The sequence below is a fragment of the Notamacropus eugenii genome, chromosome 3 (assembly GCF_028372415.1).
Source record: "Notamacropus eugenii isolate mMacEug1 chromosome 3, mMacEug1.pri_v2, whole genome shotgun sequence".
Classification (NCBI taxonomy): Eukaryota; Metazoa; Chordata; class Mammalia; order Diprotodontia; family Macropodidae; genus Notamacropus; species Notamacropus eugenii.
Window position 1 is genome coordinate 110,422,013 of NC_092874.1, and position 20,970 is coordinate 110,442,982.

The window sequence follows — 20,970 nt, forward strand, 5'->3', positions numbered from 1 at the left end:
AAATGATCAATCATACCTCCCGTGATCTTCATCTCTTTTTTTCCTTTATCTACATATCTGACAGGTAATTCTTTCCATACTCCCTGATTTGATATCCCCCTTTATGTCCAAGATTGAAATCCAAACTGAGGATTGAGGAATAAGGCTTTTTCTGAAGTGGAGATGACATTTGGGATTCAAATGGAGGGATGGGGATTCAGAAAGTACCTATGATTACTTCCTATTTACCATATATATATATATATATATATATATATATATATATATATATATATATATATATATATATATATATATACACATATATCTTGTTTGTGCATACTTATTTTTCATGTCGTCTCTTGCATTAGCCTGTGAGCTCCTTGAGGACAGTGACTATCTTTTGCTTTTCTTTGTGTCCTAGTGTTTAGGATAGCACCTGGCACATAGTAGGTGCTTAATAAATGCTTATTGACCAACAGAATTGTTGTTAGGATCAAATGCAATAACAAATGTAAAACATTTTGGAAACCTTAAATCTTTATATTAATGTCTGCTAATATAAATATGTGTTCTTGAAACTTATTGATCTTCATATTCTCATTGTAGTAGAACTTTAAGTTGTCCCTTAGTGGATTTGTTAAATCTCCTTCCTCTTCCCCCTTCTTACTAAGATCAAGGTCAAATCAGAGGTCAGCTGAGTCTTGGTTGTTTTTCATTTTACTGAGCATAGTAGGGACTCAGCTGGTCAGTAAAAGGAGCCACACATAAGGAATCCTTTATTTAACTCTTTGTTAGGTTTAGGGCAGATAGAAGTCTTTGCGAGGAGTGTAGACGGTGTTAGAGTGTACTAGCCACATACCTGTCCCATGTAATTTTCTCAGTTTTTAAAAGGAAGAAAAAGAAAGAACCAAAAAGCAGCAGACATTACTGATGTATTCTTTTGGGTTTTTTTCCTCTAGCTAAATGCAAATGTGAACAGCTTCCAACGAAAGTTTGTGAATGAAGTGCGAAGGTGTGAGTCCTTGGAGAGAATCCTCCGTAAGTCAGAGTCCTCCTAATGTCTGAGGGAGTTCTTTGGTCACTGGCAAGAAATAAGGACAAAAGGGAGCTCAGACAATGCTAACTACCGAAGAACACAATTATTCAACATGGTCAGGCTGTCCTCTGACAAGCAAAGTTCAGTTTATAGAATAAGTAAAGCTTCTCTACTCGGGTTTCAGGATCAATCACAAACACCTCAAACTTGCCTCAATGAACCCATTATGAATCAATCATTGCCTGAATTGATCAAAATCACTCTTGGACTTGTTTCCAATTTCAATCATTTCCACTTTTTACCAAATGAGATTAGAAGTGGTATGATGAAGAAAAATCATGGGATCTTGGAGTAAGGGGTTCTGGGTTCAAATTCTAACCCTCACACTTACTACTTGAGGGACCTTGAGCAAATAATTTAACCTCTATCAACCTCAGTTTCTTAATCTGTAAAATGGAAATAGCATCACACACCTCAGAGCATTTTAAAGCACTTTCCTATAAATGGACACTATGAGGTATGTTATAAAGGGAGTTATGTTTTGGTGAGCAAATCAGTGTTCTACTTAAATCTACACTTTTCCTCCTGTCATATTCCATTTTAGCCTCCATCTTTCCAAACTAAAAAGTCCTAGTTCTTTTTATCCTTTGCATGATTTTAGGTCTTTAGGGGTCATGGTGAGTCAGACATGACTGAAACAACTCACCAACAACAATCCTGCATTTTCCAGCTTTTAAAAACTGTCTTTGCAATTCAGTAACCAAAACTGGACACAAGATCTCAAGGTTTAATACCTACCAGACTGCAGCAATGAACATGCTTCATAGAATCTCTAGCTTCCTTGAAAGCTTACTCAGGTGGTGCTTCTTAGGGGTTCTTAACTTGGGGTTCATGGACCTCTTAGATTTTGGGGAGGGATTTGTGACCTTGGATAGGAACAAAATTACGTATTTATTTTCATTAACCTCTAACTGAAGATTAGTATTTCCTTTAATTATGAATTTAAAAAATACAGCAAATGTTATTATGGAACCCATAGGTTTGACCAGGTTGCCCAAGGGGCTTATGTAACCAAAAAGGTTAAGAACCTCTATTGTATATGAATCTCTTCTGATTACCCCTCCTGGAAATTACTTTATATAGTTTTATATTTAATATCCTATGTATATGTTACCTTCCCCTCCCCCCCAAAATGTAAGTTCCTTGAGGACAGGGAGTGTTTCATTTTTATCTTTTGTTCCTAGTACTAAGTCTAGTGCCTGGCACATTCAATAAATGCATGTTGAATTGAATTTCTGTACCTTACAGTTCTTGAGTTAAGAGAAAGGAGAAGTAAATTCTAACTAGTCTCTGGTCCATCTTCCAGGGGCATCTTATGTTTTTATTCAGTTCCTTAAACTTAGGAAGAGTTGATGGACCTGAAATTCAATCTATCAACAAAGATTTCTTAAGCACTTTCAATGTGTCAGGTGCTAAGCTGAGCTCTGGGTATACCAAAAGCGGCAAAAGACAGTTCCTACCTTCAAAGAACTCAATCTAATGGGGAAGACAACACAACTGGGGATTATTTTGTTTTTTTGTCTTCTTTTTTAATTGTTTGGCACATAGTGGGTGCTTGATAAATTCTAGTTGACTATCTGATGTCTTAAGTTTCTTTGGTTAATTAAAATAACATAATGTAGCCCTGGCTTCATTTCCATTTCTGACCATTTCCCTGGCTGTTATGATGAAGTAAAAGGACTTGCCTAGGCACCGGAGGATGGTAGAGAAGAGATTGGGAATAAGAATGAAAGAACTGCCCATCTGGGAACCGTGACCACAAATCCTTCATCTGGCATCTTTTTGTGCCAGCATGGCGACCAGCTATAAAACAATAATAGCTAGCAGTTTATATAACTTTACAAATATTATCTCACTGATCCTCACAATAATTGGGGAGGACAAGGTAATTGCTATTATTATCCTCATTTTACAAATGAAGAAACTGAAGCAAGCAAAGGTTGAGTGGTTTGTCCAGTGTCACAAATCTGAGGTCAGATTTGAACTCTTCCTAATTCCAGGTTTAGCTGTCTATCCACTGTACCACATAAGTGTCTTGAAATAAAATAGAACTCTTGGGTGCTCCTAAGATGATTCTTCTGTTCAACAAGTGACATGTTTTCAGTCGGTCTAATTACAGTTTCTGTGGCTTCCTTTAAGACTTAGTTGACCTTTCCCAGTTTCCTCAGTCATCAGGGCCTTTCCCTCTTAGGTTACCTTCCATTTGCTCTATATGTGTCTTACGTATGCTTAGTTATTTATATGTTCTCTCCTCTATTAGAATGTGGTTTCCTGGAGGACAGGTATTGATTTTTGCCTTTCACTGTACTCTCATCTCTTAGTACAGTTCCCAGTACATAGTAAGCACTGTAACAATAAATGTTTGTTGATTGATTAATTGAACCATCTTCTCTCTTATGGTTGGCCAGGCTTGAGGTTAGCCACAGAAAAAGATGAAATAAGCTATTTATGAGAACTCAACCCACAAAGGTTGTTCTCATTGGCAACATACTTAGATTATTCAGTCTAGAGACAAGAAGAGGGGGGAATTGTGTGTGTGTGTGTGTGTGTGTGTGTGTGTGTGTGTCTGTGTCTGTGTGTGCGTGTGTGCGTGCGTGTGTGCGTGCGCATGTACGTGCACGCGCATGCGCGCTTGCATATGTGGGTCCTCAGAAGCAGTGATGGGCTGAGCAGGCCAGGTGAGCTGGCCCAAACAACTTTCATGGCCTGCAGGTGGTGGTGGTAGAAGAGGAAGAGGCTGGGAATTTCTGGAGGACAGCTCATGTGGGAAAGGTCCCTAAACCAGTTTCCCAGGTATAAAGAGACAAGACAGCTTTCTGGATCAAGGAAATGGTCATTTAGCCTAACTTCTACAATGTGTTTTTTCCCTATTAGGTTTTCTAGAAGATGAGATGAAAAAGGAGATTGTGATCCAAATACCTGAGAAATCCCCACAGACACCTCTGCCTAGGGAAATGATTGACCTCGAGGTATGTTAACGTTGTTCTATCAGTGAAAGGCTTCTGTCCCCTAGAGCACTGATATCTGGGCTGATATTGCTTCATTTACTGAAGGAACTGAGGAAAATTGGCAGGTAGATTTTGAAAAAGAAGTGGGCTGGCTGTAAGGGACTTTAGAGGCCACCTAGTCCTTTCACAGATAAGAAATGAAGGCTCAAACAGGTTATGATTTGCCCAGGACCACATCAGTGGTAAATATCAAAGGTAGGATTTGAACCCAGATTCTCTAACCCTAAAGCCAGTTTATGATTCACATATTGACTGCATCCATAGTAGATGAACTCTCCTTCACTTCCCCCCCCACACACTTCCAAAATGGGAAAGGAAATCAGATTGATTTACTTGTATGATTTACGACAAGGGTAACGAGTTTGGAGAAACAACGAAGGGAGGAGTGGAGAAGGGAGGCATTGTGGTCCTTGACAGTCTCCCACTAGAGGGTTCTGAGTCTGTATCTTAGGCGGAATGGGAGAGAGCTACAAGGCAGGAGGCAAAGGAGAGACTCTTTGCTGTGTGCCGGCAATTGTTCTGACTTCTGATGGTCTTGGCATCAGGAAGAGAACTAGGTAATGGAAAGGAAGAGTCTTGGCTCCAACTGAGATGGAGTGGAATAAATTCAAGAGAGTGGAGTTTCCATGCATGGTGAGCTTAAGGCAAGAGACTTTGTGACGATAGGACGAATAATAGATTTGACAGTCTCCTAGTGTTTGATCCTGGGTCTTTATCCCCTTGTGTTCTCATACGTTCCTGGAGGGGATTTCTTGAGCCTGTATCCCCAGGATGCACTCCTCAATACTTGCCCTAGGTAAAAATATTGCCCCTTAGGACTCCAAATAAGCTCCAGCCATCTTGTTTGACTATTGTAATAGCTTGTGGTGGGTCTGCCTGCCAATTCTCTCCTCCCTCCAATCCATCTTTCATTCAGCCACCAGTCTGATCAGGTCACCTTCGTGTCCCCTGCCCTCACCCACTCAATCAATTTCACTTTGTCGTTGTTGCTTCCAGGATCAAATGAAAAATCCTGTTTGGTCGGTGTTCAAAACCCTTCATAACTTAATCCTTTCCTGCCTTTCCAGTCTTTTTATATCTTACTTCCCCACACTTACTCATCTATGCAATGACGCTGGCCTCTTGGCTGTTCCATGAACAAGACACTTCATCTCTCAACTATGGGCATTTTCTCTGGCTGTCTCCCAGGCCTGGGCTCTCTCTCTCCTCTGCCTACTGGGTTTTACTGGTTTTCTTCAAGTCCCAGATAAAATCCCACCTTTTATAGGAAACCTTTCCTACCCCTTCTTAATTGTAGTGCCTTCTTTCTTTTAATCACATCACCTTCTTCCTTTTAATTATTTCCTATTTATCTTGCATGTAGCTTGTTTGTATACATTTATTTATATGTTGTCCTCTCTGTTAGATCATGAACTCCTTGAGGGCAGAGACAATATGTTGTCTTTTTTGTGGAAGTATCCCCAGGACTTAGCGCAGTATATGGTCATAGCAGCTCTTAATAAATATCAATCAACTGACTCACCAGCTGTGCTGCACCAGATGAGACAACTTCTAATTTTTTGAGAATGATTTTGGGTGGTGTAATGTAGGGGTTAGAACTCTGAAACTGGAGCTAGAAGGAACTGGAATCAAATTCTTCCCCTAGATTTACAGCTCTCTTTCCACTTTAAAAATGAAGATAATGCTTCTATAGAGAGTGCTATAATGAACTGTTATGGGTTTGTAACTGGGGTGAGGGTAGGATGGGGTCCATGAATAGTGGAAGAGTATCTTTCTCTGCGTAATTCAGCATAGATTCAAAGGGCCATCGAGTTTATATATCTGAATTTCCTACTAGATTGTTGGTCGGTTTTATGTTGAGTTATTCCCACACTGTAGTTTTAGTTTTATATTGAAAAGTGTAATTTAGTGAATAGAAAGCAAGAAAGCAACTTCCTCAAAGGAAGAGCAGGGGTTAAATTCTGAATGTGGTACAGGCTGGAGGTGTGACCCTGGGCAAGTCACTTAACCTGTCACTGCCCCAAACAACTCTCAGGATTGTAAATTGTGGAGAACGGGTTCATCCTTCTAGGAAGACAGAATTCCTCAATAGTACCCTACACTGTTGAAATCCAGTTCCAATAAAACACAACTGTTTTTACAGACAATGTTTGTAAAAAATGTTTGTGTATGCACTCTTTCTCTTTCTCACACACATACACACTCACTCCTAAAAGTCTTAGTGCAGTTTGAAATGTTGTAGTCAAATCTAGGCTAAATCATCCTTTGCTTTTCAAATCTTGGAATAAAGCCATTTGCCCCTCCCTAAGGATAGGCAGGTGGCACAGTGGAGAGAGTACCAGGTCTGGAGTCAGAAGACTCCTCTTCTGAATTCTGGCCTCAGACATTAGCTGTGTGACCCTTTTTGTGCTGGATCGGGAGTCAGGAAAACTCATCTTCCTGAGTTCACTTATTTATTAGCTGCGTGACCCTGGACAAGTGACTCAACCCTGTTTGCCTCAGTTTCTTCATCTGTAAAATGAGTTGGAGAAGGAAATGGCAAACCACTCCAATATCCTTGCCAAGAAAATCCCAAATGGAGTCCCAGAGAGTTGGGCACGACTGAAAAATGACACACTGAAAGTAGCTTGAGGGTTATAGCTTTGTCCTTTGGTTCTCTGGGGTTCTTAACTCATTATTTCTACCAAGAATGTCTAGAACACTTGTAAAGTGGTATCCCCTTTCTTTTTATTTCCAAGATAATTCTGGAAAAGCTGGAGGGGGAGCTTCGGGAAGCCAACCAGAATCAGCAGGCTCTGAGGACCAACTTCTTGCAACTAACAGAACTCAAATATCTCCTGAAGAAAACTCAAGACTTCTTTGAGGTGAGGATTTGGACTGGAGTGATTAGAGGGATGAGAGTCCGCACTCTTCTATTTGGGATGCTTTAGAAAAGGAATAAATCACTTTCTGTTTTTATATTCGAGATTGGTGGGGTGAAGGAGGGTTGTTTGTTTTTTTTTTGTGGAAAACAGTAACAAAAGAAACAGTTTAAAAATACATATAGTAGTAGAGTCAAACAAATTTAAAAAAAGAAGAAAAAAACTAGGGAGAGGAGAGAAAAATGGAAGAAAAATCCCAGGGGAACAGGAAAACAAGAGGAAAATTTGTTATGTTCTTTTCCTCAAAAGCAAAACAAAACTCACAAAACGAAAAACAAAGAAACCCAGCATGGAATAACATCACAGAGGGAAAAATTGTGGCACCCACACTTCCCCCTGCTGGCTACGTTTCACTGGAAGAAATGGTAAGATTATAAAGCCTAGGGCCAAAAATGTAAGGGAGAAATAGAAAAAAAAACCTGTCACAAAAATAGATTTGAGTATAGGAATGAAGGAGCAAGCAAGTTTGGATATTGCTGAGAAATACAGCATAAAAATGCTGCCTTCTATTTCGTTTCTAAAGAATTTTCTATTCCTTTTTGAAGGTATGGTGGGAATGAGCACTGGATATATGATATTCAAAGACCTGTGTTCAAATCTTGTCTTTGTCATTTTGTATGTGACTTTGGGCAAATCACCACTCGGTGAAACCTCATTTTCCTCATCTGTAAAATGAGGGGATTGGACCATAAGAGACCCTCCAGATGTCATCCTATGCCCTTCACTGGCTTGTGCTTTCTGTCATAGATATTGGGTTTGCCTATTGAAAACTTCCATTTTAAGTGAAAATGAATGCTTTAATTGACTTAAAATTGTTGTCATTGTTAAGTCATTTCAGCCTCTCTGTGACCCCATTTAGAGTTTCTTGGCAAAGGTACTGGAATAGCTTGTTATTTCCTCCTCCACCTCCTTTTACAGATGAGGAAACCGAGACAAACAGGGTGAAGTGACTTGCTCAGGATGACACAGTTAGGAAGTATCTGAGGCCAGATTTGAACTCAGTAAGATGGGTCTTCCTGACTCCTGACCCAGCACTCTATGCAATATGGTGTCATCTAGTTTAAAATAACTACCTTTTAAAATTACTTTTTTAATTACTTAAAAAATGCCATAGACGAGTGTTTACATTTTGTGTTGCTTTCCCGTTACAAAAAAATAAGCTGGCATGATGCAATAAATTCAATTAGGCAAATGTTTGTTAAGTAGCTAATATGTACAAGGTAGTGTGTGGAAAATGAAATAAAATAAAAGACTAGTTTTGGCAAGCTAGATCCCATAGGGAGAAGAGAACTCAGAGGCCACCTAGCCCAACCCGCTCATTTTAAGAAACTGAGGCCCGGGGGTTAAGCGGCTTGCCCAACTAACAGAATAGTAAGCGTCCTAGGTGGAATTTGGACCAAAGCTAGAACCAATATTCTTATTCTTTCTTTCCAGAAGCTTAGGTTCTGGTAGTAGATATATTCTCCCATTTTATCTCTTTCCATGATTTAAAGAAGGATAAAGAGGACTATTCCCACTTGATGTTTAATGAGTTTACATAGTGGCAAATAGAGTATAATATCTTGGATTTTGGAGTCCAACCCCCTCATGTTACAAATGAGGAAGCCCAGAGAGATTTAGTGATTTGCCCAAGGCTATATAAATCTGGATTAGAATTCATGTCCTTTGACTCCAAATCCATCTACCATGTTGCAGTTCTAACTAATATTTTGACTCTAAATTCTAGCCCTGGATATTATAGGAGGCAGGGTTATGCAAGGAGGTGCAGTGGACAGAGGGGGAGACCTGGAGTTAGGATGACATGAGTTCAAATCAGGCCTCAGGCACTTTACTAACTGTGTGACACCTAGGAAAATCACTTAACCTGTTTGCTCCAGTTTCCTCATCTTTAAAATGGAGTTAATAATAACATCTGCCTCCTGTGGTTGTTGTAAAAGGCTTAGCACGATGCCTAGCACATAGGAGGTGCTATATAAATGTTAGCTATTATTATTAATGTTGTTTCAAGACTAAAACATTATCGCTGTCAAACTAGCCCAGCTGAAACGTGTTGGTGTCTGAGGGAAAAGAAACTATGATGTTCAGGTAAAAGCAACCAGTATAAAGGGTGCCAGGTTCGGAGTCCTACCCTGCCCCCCAGCCCCAGAGGATTTTTTTAGGAAAAAAATTGGGAAATGCTTCCTCTGATGGCACACAACAGGGCTTTAAGGTCATTTTAAAATATGTAAATTCAATGGGTTGTGTTTTGACTTTCAGACTGAAAGCAGCTTAACCGATGATTTCTTCAGTGAAGACACCTCTGGCCTCTTGGAGCTGAGGACTGTCCCTTCAGCAGCAGCTGGGAAATTGGGGTTTGTACATCGCCTCTACCCACGTTCGTGTCCTCAGCACATGCTTGAATTCTGCTGTATACGCTGGGGTTAACAAGATTCCCTTTCTACATTCATGTCCTTAATGCTTGTTCCCAGAGGGAGAGTCAGACAGGGCACTACAAAGTCATTGTATGGTGAAGAAACAAATGACAGAAGAGGCTGTTACTGGGTCAGGGGAGGGGAACAAAAATGCTGGATTAGGAGTCAGGAGCCTCAATTTTAGTTTCAATGTTCATTTACCACCTTGGCTGAGCCACTTAAATTCTGTGCTTCTATTGCCTCATCTGTAAAATGGGGATAAATAACGAACTGCAACCAGTATCTCTTCTTCAGCAGAGTTGTGTAGCTGCCTGGAATGGTAGAGAGGTGGCAGGTCATGCAGACTTTATGACCTGGAACCAGCTCCCACTTCCAACCTATCCTAGCTTATAACAGTAGACAGCTCACTTAACTAACTTCTCAGTGCCCCGGGTGAAGAGTTGGTGATCTACATGTGAGGGGGGAGTTCTTCTGTACTGATCAAAATCACAGGCCAGACCTTATATATTTAAGGATATACTAAAAATCCTAGTACCAAGGCTGGTAGGTGGCCCAGTGGATAGAGCTTAATATATCTAGAGTCATGAAGACTTGAGTTCAAATGTGACCTTAGATACTAACTAGCTGATTAATAAGACACTTAATCTTTGACTACCTCAGTTTCCCCATCTGTAAAATGGGAGCAATAAGAGCATCAGGGTTGTGAAGATAATTTGTAAGTTGCTTTGCAATATATAAGTACTAGCTATTATTGTTCTAAGCTCTTAATAACAAAAATTCATTAAGACCTTTGGGATAACTTTTTAACGATATGCATCTACCCAAGGGCTTATTATAGAACAGGAAGGCAGAAGGTCTGTAAGGACTTTAATCTGACCCTGCTTTTACTCTTTATTTTTCTGTATCTCTAAAATATAGAATGTTTCCATAGAAGGCACCTCCAGTTTTGAATGCTGATTTGTGGATCTAGGTGATCCACATATGATTGTCCAGCAAGAAGACTTGTTGGCATCAATCAGTCAATATTTATTAATTATTATATGCTAGGCATTATTTTAAGTATACTGTGAATGCCAAATGTGTTACTACACTTTTTGCAATGGGTTTAATGGGAGAAAAACACTGTTCCAAAAGTCAGTTGTGTCTGACCTTTTGGTAACAATAGATTTTTCACATGCCAAAAGGAAAAAGTTATTCAGGAGCAGTAGCGCAAATTCAGAACTGACCCATGAACACATGTAATCATTTCAAAGGGAAGTGAAATTTTACAAAGGTTTGGGACAGAGATCATTTCGTATGTTTAGGTAGACAAAGAGTAGGTCATAAACATATATACTCCTCTGAGTCATTTTAGAATGTGAATTATTTTCAAAAACATATGCTATAATGATCCATATTCATAGTTTTCATAAGTGAATGTTTGGTTGCTGAAGCAAGTAAATATTTTTACCAGTCTTCCCAGAATATGAAAAGAATCCCGGGAATAGAATGGAACTAGAATTAGCCTCCTTTTTGGAGAATGCGACATCTCAAGAATATGAGTTTCCCTGAAAGTTTTGCAAAATTGACTCTTCCCGTTTTACAGATGGGTATACTAAAGTCTCATTTGCTTCCTTGGGTCACAAAATAACCCAGTAATATGCACACATGTACATATACATATGCACATATAGATTCATAAGTTTATATGCATGTCATAATAATTAATGCCTTTGTAGAACTTTATATATAAATTTATATGTAAATAAATATATAAAAATATATATATAAGTAGCCTATACTTTATTTCCCCCCCAATGACATGCTAAAATCATTTTTTAACATTTTTTAAAAGTTTGAGCTCCAAATTCTTTCTCTCCCCCATCATCGAGATAGTAAACAGTCAGATTCTGGTTATATATGTGCAACTATGTAAAATTTTTCCATTATATAGAACTTTTAAACTTATAAAATATTTTCTTTCCAAATAACACACTGCATATAGACTCTTAGCAGATTGTGGACATATTATTGTGTCCATTTTATAGATGAGAAAAGTGAGCCTCAGAGAGGCTAAACGTTTTGCCCAAGGTCACAGCTAGGAAATGGGAGCTATGCATCGCTGTTTTCCTGATGTCATGCTGGCCTTCATGCACATTTCTCCTCTCATCGACTCTTTTCCTGCACACAGATCTTACTTCTCTCTGTGGTTCCCCCAGACTTGATTAGCTGTATATTTAAGTGATTTAGGAAAGTTTTGTTCTAACTCATTACTCAGGTTCACGGCTGGTGTCATAAACAGAGAGAGAATGGCTCCCTTTGAACGACTTCTGTGGCGAGTTTGCAGAGGAAACGTCTATCTGAAGTACACTGAAATGGACACGGTCCTTGAGGATCCTGTCACGGTGGGTATCTCAGGTCCTTCTGGCCAGTCATCTCACATGCCTCTACCAAAGGGTTATCCTTATAAAACACTGGGTTTATAAGTCGAAGGAGTCAATATTTGCTTTTCTAATTTTTTTTTGTAAAAGTAGATGTTGCTCCATCTCTTTTCGGTCTTTAAATGAAATGTATATAAGCTTCTCAAAAAAAAAAAAAAATCCAAAAATGTCAAACTGAAAACTTGAACAAACTGTTATCAGATGGCAGAGATGATGCCTGAGTTTTAGTGCTATACTTAGAGTCAGGAAGACTAGCTCAAATCCAATCTCCAGTGAACATTTATTACCTACTGTGTGCCAAGCTCTGTAGACAGAAAACCCCCGAAAGACAGCTCCTGCCCTCAAGGAACTTATTATATATTTGATTGCTTACCTGCTAACAAATATGTACAAAACAAGAGCTATATAGGATAAATAAGATGTAGGTGTAATCCTGGACAAATTGCTTAGGTGACTTCTTCTCATCTGTAAGATGGGGGTGATAAAAATAGTACCTACCTCCCAGGGCTGTTGTGAGGAGAAAATGAGATATTTGTGAAGCTATGCAAGCCTTAAAATGCTATATAAATGCTAGTCATTATTGTGATTATGAGACTGCTTTAATTTTTATTACATCAGTCACACAGGGCCCTTAGACTAAATTAGCTTTTAGAGTTACACCACCGGCAAGACTGACAGCTTTGAAAATTCCATGATCTCAGTACAGCCTCCTATCCTTTTTTTCTCTTTCTCTCATGCTAAATTCACTCTTTATCTTTGCAATGACTACTGGTTACTTGGCCCATCCCTATTCTCAGTTTCGTCCCTCCCATTTTACTTCATACCCAGCCTTGACCCCGTATTGTTGTACCAGCTACTGCCCAGCTTTGATAGACCAAACCCAAAATGTCCCACCAGTTACTAACCTGAAATTGATTCCTGACCTTCTGCTGTTCCTAGTCTGAAATCCTCATGGTTGGGCACCTGCACCATCTGGTTTCTCCATTTCTGCTCTAGGGCTGCTAAGCAGTCCTGGCGCCAGTCAGGAAAGTAAGTGGATTTTACCCATTAGGGTGCACTGCTTCAGATGGGTCTTTGCTGCTGTTGGACAATCTTACCTTTTCTTCTTGCTTTCCTTATTGATTTCCCTGTCTTCTTCCCCAAAGTGAACTATTAAACTTTTTAATTGATATCTTTGGTTTTTATATCATTTCCCATTATAGTTGTTACTGTCACTTCTTGTAATTAATTTGCTCAGTGGGTAGATCACTGGACCTGGAGTTAGGAAGACCTGAATTCAAATCTGGCTTCAGGCACTTTCTAGCTATGTAGTCCTGAGCATATCACTTAACTGTTACCTACCTCGGTTTCTACATCTGCGAAGTGGGGATAATAAGGACATTTACCTCCCAAGGTTGAGGATAAAATGACAAAATATTTGTGAAATGCATTGCAAATCTTAAAGTGCTACATAAATAAATTTCAGCTATTGTTATTGTTGTTATCGTTAACTTCCGTTAACAAGAGACTCCTGTAGTGTTGGTTGACCTAGATTTTAGGTGAAGCATTTGACAAAGCTGCGTGTCATTTCTATACACAAGATAGAGAGCTGTAGGACAGATAGTGAGGTTGTTTTAGAACTGGCTGAATGAATCTGAAGAGTTGTCATGAAGGGGGCTGGGGAGGAGGGGGCATTGGAAAGTGACGGGGATATCCCTGAAAATCTCCAAGAAAGAATGAGCAGTCATTAATGTCGTGATGTGCACTTGGTAGTCAGGGTGCAAGGAAGGAGCACGGACTGGATCATTTATGTGATTTTGGGACTGTTCACTTTGTATATGTTTGTTTGCATGTGGTCTCCCCCATTAGATAGTAACAGGGGCTGTCTTTTGCCTCTTTTTGTATCCCAAGCATTTAGTACAGTGCCTGGTACATGATTAATAAATGTTTATTGATTGGTTAATCTGTAAAATGAGAGGATTGGATTTCATTCTATGATCATGTAATGGAAGGAGGTCTCTAGTAGGTCTGTGCAGGCATAGTGAATAGAGGGCCCGACTTGAAGTGTAAAAGATCTGGGACCAAATGCCACCTCTGACACTTAATGTATAATTGTAGGCTTCCCTTTTGTTACCTGTAAAATAAGATACTAATAAAAGCTTTACTATTTACCCCTCAGAGTTGTTGTGAGGATCATTTGAGGTTATAGATGTAAAATGTTTTGCAAATCTTAAAGTGCTATAAAGATTGTCTCTTTTTATTTATGTTGGCTTCATGCTGCTTAACATTTTATCCACATCTTAGATGAAGCCGTAGATGGCATACTTAACAGTACACCTAGCATTTATACAGCACTTTGAAGTTTGCAAAATGCTTTAAAAATAGCTTACAACAACTCTATTATTATCCCCATTTTATAGGTAGGGGGAAACTGAAGAATTTTTATGGGAATTTGGAAAGCAATGTGGAATTACAAAATGTATTCCAATAGCCTATCCAGAGCGTGCTTTTGATAGTCATTTGTTACATGTGTTACTTTAGAAGCTTTTGTTTCGTCTTACGTAAAATGGAGTTGGACCAGATGACCTCTAGTAACAGCAAGCATATGTAACACTTTAAGGTTTTCAAAGTTCTTTCCAAATAAGATCTCGTTTGCTCATTACAACAGCCCTGTGAAGTAGGTGTGTGGAATAGCTCAGGTCCCTACATAAATCAATTACTCAGAGGCCTCTCAAAGTGATGACAGAAAAGTGATTTATTCGATTCTCGAGAAGCAGGGCTTACCTGTAGGAGTAGGAAAAGCCGAAGACAAAGAAAAGGACAGTGATTTATATAGACCCTAATGCAAGTCCCTCCTCCCCCCACTGACCATTATCCTCATTAGCTGAGAATACGGTCTTACATTCTAGACACGAAATCTAACCAATCCCTTTTGAAATGAAGACATCGAGGAATTATGTAAGTTTTGTCCACTCATTGAGACCCTAATACACTACACAGTTTTATATCCTTATATGGAACTATTCTATTCTAAAAATACTGTAACCTTGAGCCTTTAGGCCTTACCTCACCCCTGGGAGAAAAATTACAATCTGAGGAGTCTTCACTAAGTCTATCCCACTCATAGGTGTTATTATTACCCCCATTTTACAGGCAAAGAAACTGAGGCAGAAAGAAGATAAATGATTTGCCCGGGGTCATATAGATAGAATTTGAGACTGAATTTGAACTCAAGTCTTGTTGGCTCCAGGCACAGCACTCTCACTGCTGTGTCCTCCAGCTTCCTCTAATGTCTCTTTTAGCCCTAAATCCTGTAATAGGGAACAAATAGATCTATTTGTACAATGTATTTTTTGGCACCTTTATAGTAGAAACAACGCAAAAAAAATGAAAACAACACCAATATCCAGCAGCTGGGTGAAGGTCAAAGTGCTGTACCATAATGGAATGGTATGGTGACCTAGGGAATGACACACAGTGAAGCTTCTGACAACTACTTAAATGTTGACTAACCCAGTTTGTAGCATATTCTAGATATACTCAAAGTGGAAACATAAAATAAATACGATGAATTCTATGTAAAGTCAATACATTATGTATTTATGTTAAATATAGAATCATAGATTTTTATTTGGAAGGGATCCAACCTTCTCATTTTACAGATGAGCAGATAGACCCAGAGAAATGAAATGGCTCAACCAAAGTTCCATTCATAGTAAGTAGCATAGTCAGGAAGTCAAGCTCTTCTAACTACAAGTCTTGGATTCTTTCTACTACAGACTATTTAAATATACAGAAGAAAGTGATTTCATTTAAGAGTCTTTGGTTGTGGTTTTTATATTTGAACATTTTATTTATTGTCATTGAAAGTTGTAATAAATTATAATAACAAAAATTTTTTAGCATCAATGACTTTCTCCTCAGTTTCATGTAAAACACACCACATTTCAATTGCAAACAGATCTCTCCTATGCCACTTTCCCTCTCTCCCCTTCCTTAATTGCTGGGGGCTCACTGGGTGGATAGAACTCAACAGTGGAATTCTTTCACTGACTCAGTGGAAGGCATTAGAAAGACTTGGGACTTGGAATAGAGGCTAAATCTGAAGCTAGGATTTTCTGTTTTGTGAGGACATGTATAATAAAGTTAATGGGAATATAGAGCTATCTTAACCTTAGAAGTTAGAGTTTCTCTTCTCTGTTTGGTCACCCAACTGGAAAAGAAATGGACCAGGAAGTCAGTCAGTGGAACACAGAAGGATCTGACTCAATGCTACTTAGTACTTGTGTGCCCCAGGCAAGACCTTTAATCTCTTTGGTCCACTCTTTTATTAAGCTGAAAAAATGATATAGTTTAACTAGAGAATTCTGTGATCCTATGACTCAATGCTATGTGAGCAACTAATAATGATGATGATGATGGTGATTGATAATGATGCTTTAATAATAGCTCTTGAAGCTTTACAAATTTATCCTTTTTATCCTTAACACAACCCTGGGAGTTAGGGGTGATGATTATCCCCACTTGAGGTTGATCGAGATAAAGTGATTTGCCCAAGGTCATCTAGCTACTAAGTGCCTGAGGCTAGGTTTGAAGTTTGGTCTTACTCTAGCTGTTGCTCTCCTTCCATAAATCACCTGCCTGGGGGCAGCTACTTGGTTCAGTGGATAGAATTTAAATGGATAAATCACTTAATCTTTGTTTCCTCCTCGGTAAAATGAGGACAAGAATAACTCTTACTTCCTTGGGGTTGTTTTAAGGATAAAATGTAACATATTGTGAAGTGCTTTGCAAACAAAGGACTATATAAATGCTGCTTATTATTTTTTGTGGTAAATTTTAGGCATTTTCATTCAATAAATAACTTCAATAGGATTGTAAAAAGTAAGCAACTGTGTAAACAAGAAGGCACATAAAATAAGGATGTGACTAGTAGGGAACAAGACAGGCAATTCAAATGGCCAGAGGCAAACGTACAGTGTGCTTTGTTGTGGCACTTTTTGAAAATAAGAGAGGAAAGTATCACAGTAAAACCTCCTGAATAAGCAAAATTTATAGTTCAGATGTCAAAAGAAAAGTGTCAATACAAACTTTGGCAAAAAAAAAAAAGTGGTAATCAAATACATTAAAAGATTAGAAATGGTGACCAAAAGTACCAGGCTTTCAACAAAATAAAATAAAAACGCTTTGGGTTAAAAAGTCCCCCGTCAGCTGATATCACATGAATTAAGGCCTTGATCTAGATAATATTTTTCAAGAACTGTTTTGCAGGATAGATTGCAGTGTTATAGGTCCTGGCTTGAATCTACAAATAAAGGTATAAAAGTTACTAGGCCCCAGTAACTTTTTTTAAAATTAAAAAACATATTTAATGTTTTGAGTTCCAAATTCTATACCTCCTTCCTCTTACATGGAAAGCAACTAGATATAGGTTATATATGTACAATTACGTAAAACATTTTCATATTAGTCATTTTGTACAAGAAGATTCGAATAAAAAAAAGTGAAAAATAGTATGCTTTAGTCCGTATCCACGCAATATCTGTTCTTTCTCTGGAAACATCACACGCCTCATCATCAGTCCTTTGGGATTGTCTTGGATCATTGGACAGCTGAGAATAGCTAAGTCGTTCACAATTCTTCACCAAACAATACTGCTGTTTCTGCGTACGTTTAAACCAATAACTCTTGAAAGCAGTGCATAGACTGGTTTTTTTTTAAAGTTCTTTTCCTCCTTCCTAATACTTTCAATTCTTTCCACATTTTTTAGTCTTCTGGTAGACAGTAGGAAAATACTAATCAAATATCTTAAAAACTTTTTTAATTCTCAGCTTGCTGAAGTTATGGCAATATGATCCATCAGAGGTGACTGACGGACATATCTCAGTCAGTTTAAAAGCAATATCTCTACCAAAGTTTACAGCTGAACAATTACTTTGGATTCAATGTATTTGCAAACTCAAGCCCTGATATTTTTGTAAAGCTAAAATTCCATTTAATACTTAATGGATAATCCTCATCAACTCATTACTTTAACTATTTCCTTCTCAAAGTGTTCTTAGCAGTATCCTACTTTCCCTAAAGACCTAGATATCAGTAGCTCAGGAGGGAGAAGTTCAACAAGGCACCATGGGACCTCAGCTGCCTAGGGTCATGATCTTATCTTAAGTTTTCTGTATGTCCTTCGCACTGATTACAACTCTATTTGCAAAAAAAAAAAAAAAATTGTGCATACTGTACATTTCCTAAACCTGCCTAGAAAACACATACATGTAATGAGTTAGTAAAACCACTGCAGGATTGCCCTAAAGCTATCTTACTGTGAGTGAAAACCGTCCCTGCAGACCATGTTGCGGCCTTGCTTAAGGGTGTTCATTTGCTTAGGGTTGACCACAACTGTCACTGTGCTCCTGTAAACTGAATTTTCACCTGTGTTCCATTTTGCATGCATTTTCTCCTTTTCAAATTTAGCAAATTCTCTTCTGTCATTAATTGTCATCAACAGCTTCTAAATCGGCACAATTCCTGCAAGTGCCCCAATGCTGAGGATTACTGTGTTGTTTTTCATTATTATCATCCACGGTATCATGTAACTCAAGCAAGAGTTGGTGTTTTATGGACAGAGAAGAAAACATTTTGGATAAGTTTACATTTGCTGTCATTAGAATAGATGATTTTGCAAATTCCAGACTCTCTCTCTCTTGCATAACTGGGTCAGAGCCTAGCAGTGTGGTTTTTATATTTGAAGATTTGTTGATGGTATTTAAGATTATAATAAATTATGCTTATAATAATTTTGGTCTCAGGGAAATGTCTCAAAGGACGTTCTCCTTTTTCGTTAGTTTCATGTGAAATACACCACATTTCAATGGCAAAGAGATCTCTCTACATATGTTTTAGACCTGGTTGATGGGTTGGTTAGTTTTGCTGAACTATTTTTCTTCTTTTTATAAGGGATAGTCCTCTGAGAGGGGAAATATTGCAATGTTTGCTGTAACAGAAGAGTTCAATAAAAATAAAACAAAAAGTAATAAAAACTCTGTGCTGATCTTTCAGAAAGAAGAGCTGAAAAAGAACATATTCGTCATATTTTATCAAGGGGACCAACTCAAAAAGAAAGTCAACAAGATTTGTGAGGGGTAAGAAGAACCTGGGGATGGCTATTTCCACCTTGAGTCTATGTCAGCATTAATTGGAGAGACCTGGAAACAAAGAGTACATTTTATGGGGCTGAGATTTTAAGGACTACTAGTTTTCTGGTGACCATTTATCCCCACTTCTTAGGCCACACCTGACAATACAACCAGTTCTTTTTTGTTTGTTTTTTTTATTTGTTTTCAGTGTTCTGCAATCACTTCCATATATCTTAGATTTTTTTTCCCCTTCCTCTTCCTCTTTCCCCCTTCCCTCCCCACTCCCTCCATGAGATGGCGTGCAATCTTATATAGGTTCTACACATACATTTCTATTAAATGCATCTTCACCTTAGTCATGTTGAACAGAAGAATTAAAATGAATGGGAGAAGCCATAAAACAAAACAAAACAGAAAATAATACAAAAGAAAAACGTCTGCTTCATTCTGCAATCCAATTGCATAGTTCTTTCTCTGGTACAACCAGTTCTTAATTATTTAATTAAGTAGTGGGAATCAGTCCCAAGGAGGGTCCAGATAAACAAAATCTATAGGTGATGCAAAGCAGTTTCTTCCCTGCCTCTGCTAAGCCAGTGGTTTGTTGTGAATCACCTTTGCATCTGTGTAGACCCCTTCTCAAAAAAATGTTGGGTTTTTTTCTAATTTATTTACTTATTTTCAGTTTACAACATTCAGTTCCACAAGAGAAAAAAATGTTTTTAATGTGTAGAATTCAAATGATTTCAAAGAAAACTCGGTTATATTGAGATAATGTTGTGCCAGGCCTAGAGGCCTGTGTGGGCTACCCGAGTCTTCTTATCTCACCTCCGAGGTCTTCGGTTGGCCAAAACCGGATGCTCATATGAGAGAAAGGACGTTCCAGAGTTGAACAAGGGTTGAGCTTTATTTCAGGGTCTCGGTTACAAGTGCAGGGGGGTCTTCCTTAGGAGGAAGAGGGGGAGATTTCCTAAGGAGGCTAAGATCTTAAGAGATTGGAAGTAGAAGTACAAGCGGGGAGAGAGAGGGAGGGGAGAGAGGAAAGAAGAAAAGCGGAGCCTACTGTCCTCTTGGCTCCTCACGTGCTAAGAGAGCTTTCAGGCTTGCTCAATCCTACTTAACCTTCAGCCGCATAGTTTGCATCTGAATACCGTGCTGTTAGGTAACTAGGTGTGCCTAGATCCGGGACAATCTCGAGGGTGGGGAGATCTCTCTCCCATCACGTTTCTCACGGGAAGAGGCGGAATTACTCGAGATAGCTCGGTTCACCTCGATCCCCTGCCGTTTCCTGGGGGGGATCTCGTGAGAGCTCTAAGATTTAGAAGCTCCCACCTTTACCCGCCCGAGACTGTCCACACGGAGTTGAGCTTCCAACCCCAACATCTCCCCTTCTTTGTTTTGCGCGGAGCGCACCTGGCTCTAGAGCAAACAGTGGCTGGAGGCTGAGTGGATTAGGAAGGCCTTTAACATATGAGTACCCTACAACAAGACTTCATTCACACAGAAATCTGCAGCTAGCACAACTGACAAAGGGAGGCATCAAATAAAACAAAGATGAAACTAAATGGCTGAGTTACAACAGGGGAAGTGCAATCAACTAATCCCAAAGCATTTTTTAAGAGGAGCAGCTGGTGTTGGCGCCTTACACATCACCACCCCCCTTAATCTTGCAAATGGATCTATACAGGTGGAAAATTTGTCACCTCCTCCCCCCCCCAATGTCCTGGGTTTGTGATATCAAAGTCCTCCTTCAGCCGGTGGAAAGAGATGCCTAGATGGGAAGCTGTCAGCAGCAGTGTCTGCGGTTGTGATGAGTGCTGCCTCCTCTCTGGGCAGCAATGGTATAAATTTTTTCTGTCCAAGTTCATGGATCCCCTTGAAATCACAGATCCCATGGATCCTTTGTGAAAAGAGTTCTATTCATAACCACTCTACCAAAGGGAAGGAAAATGGACTAATTTGCATTTCCTCTTTGACTGTCTCTACAGAAATAGGTTCTCTTCAATTCCTAGGCACACAAACT

The 20,970-nt window shown here is 39.0% G+C and overlaps 1 protein-coding gene across 2 annotated transcripts in view; it reads left to right on the forward strand.

The window, feature by feature from the left end:
* ATP6V0A4 (ATPase H+ transporting V0 subunit a4) overlaps positions 1–20,970 on the forward strand; it is a 75,463-nt gene that overhangs the window by 22,316 nt on the left and 32,177 nt on the right. For both annotated transcript variants that reach the window (XM_072652602.1, XM_072652601.1), the window contains exons 3-8: positions 942–1,020; positions 3,953–4,047; positions 6,825–6,950; positions 9,264–9,358; positions 11,676–11,802; positions 18,874–18,956. In XM_072652602.1, coding sequence (XP_072508703.1) covers positions 942–1,020; positions 3,953–4,047; positions 6,825–6,950; positions 9,264–9,358; positions 11,676–11,802; positions 18,874–18,956 — 605 coding nt within the window. The remainder of the gene's footprint in view (positions 1–941; positions 1,021–3,952; positions 4,048–6,824; positions 6,951–9,263; positions 9,359–11,675; positions 11,803–18,873; positions 18,957–20,970) is intronic.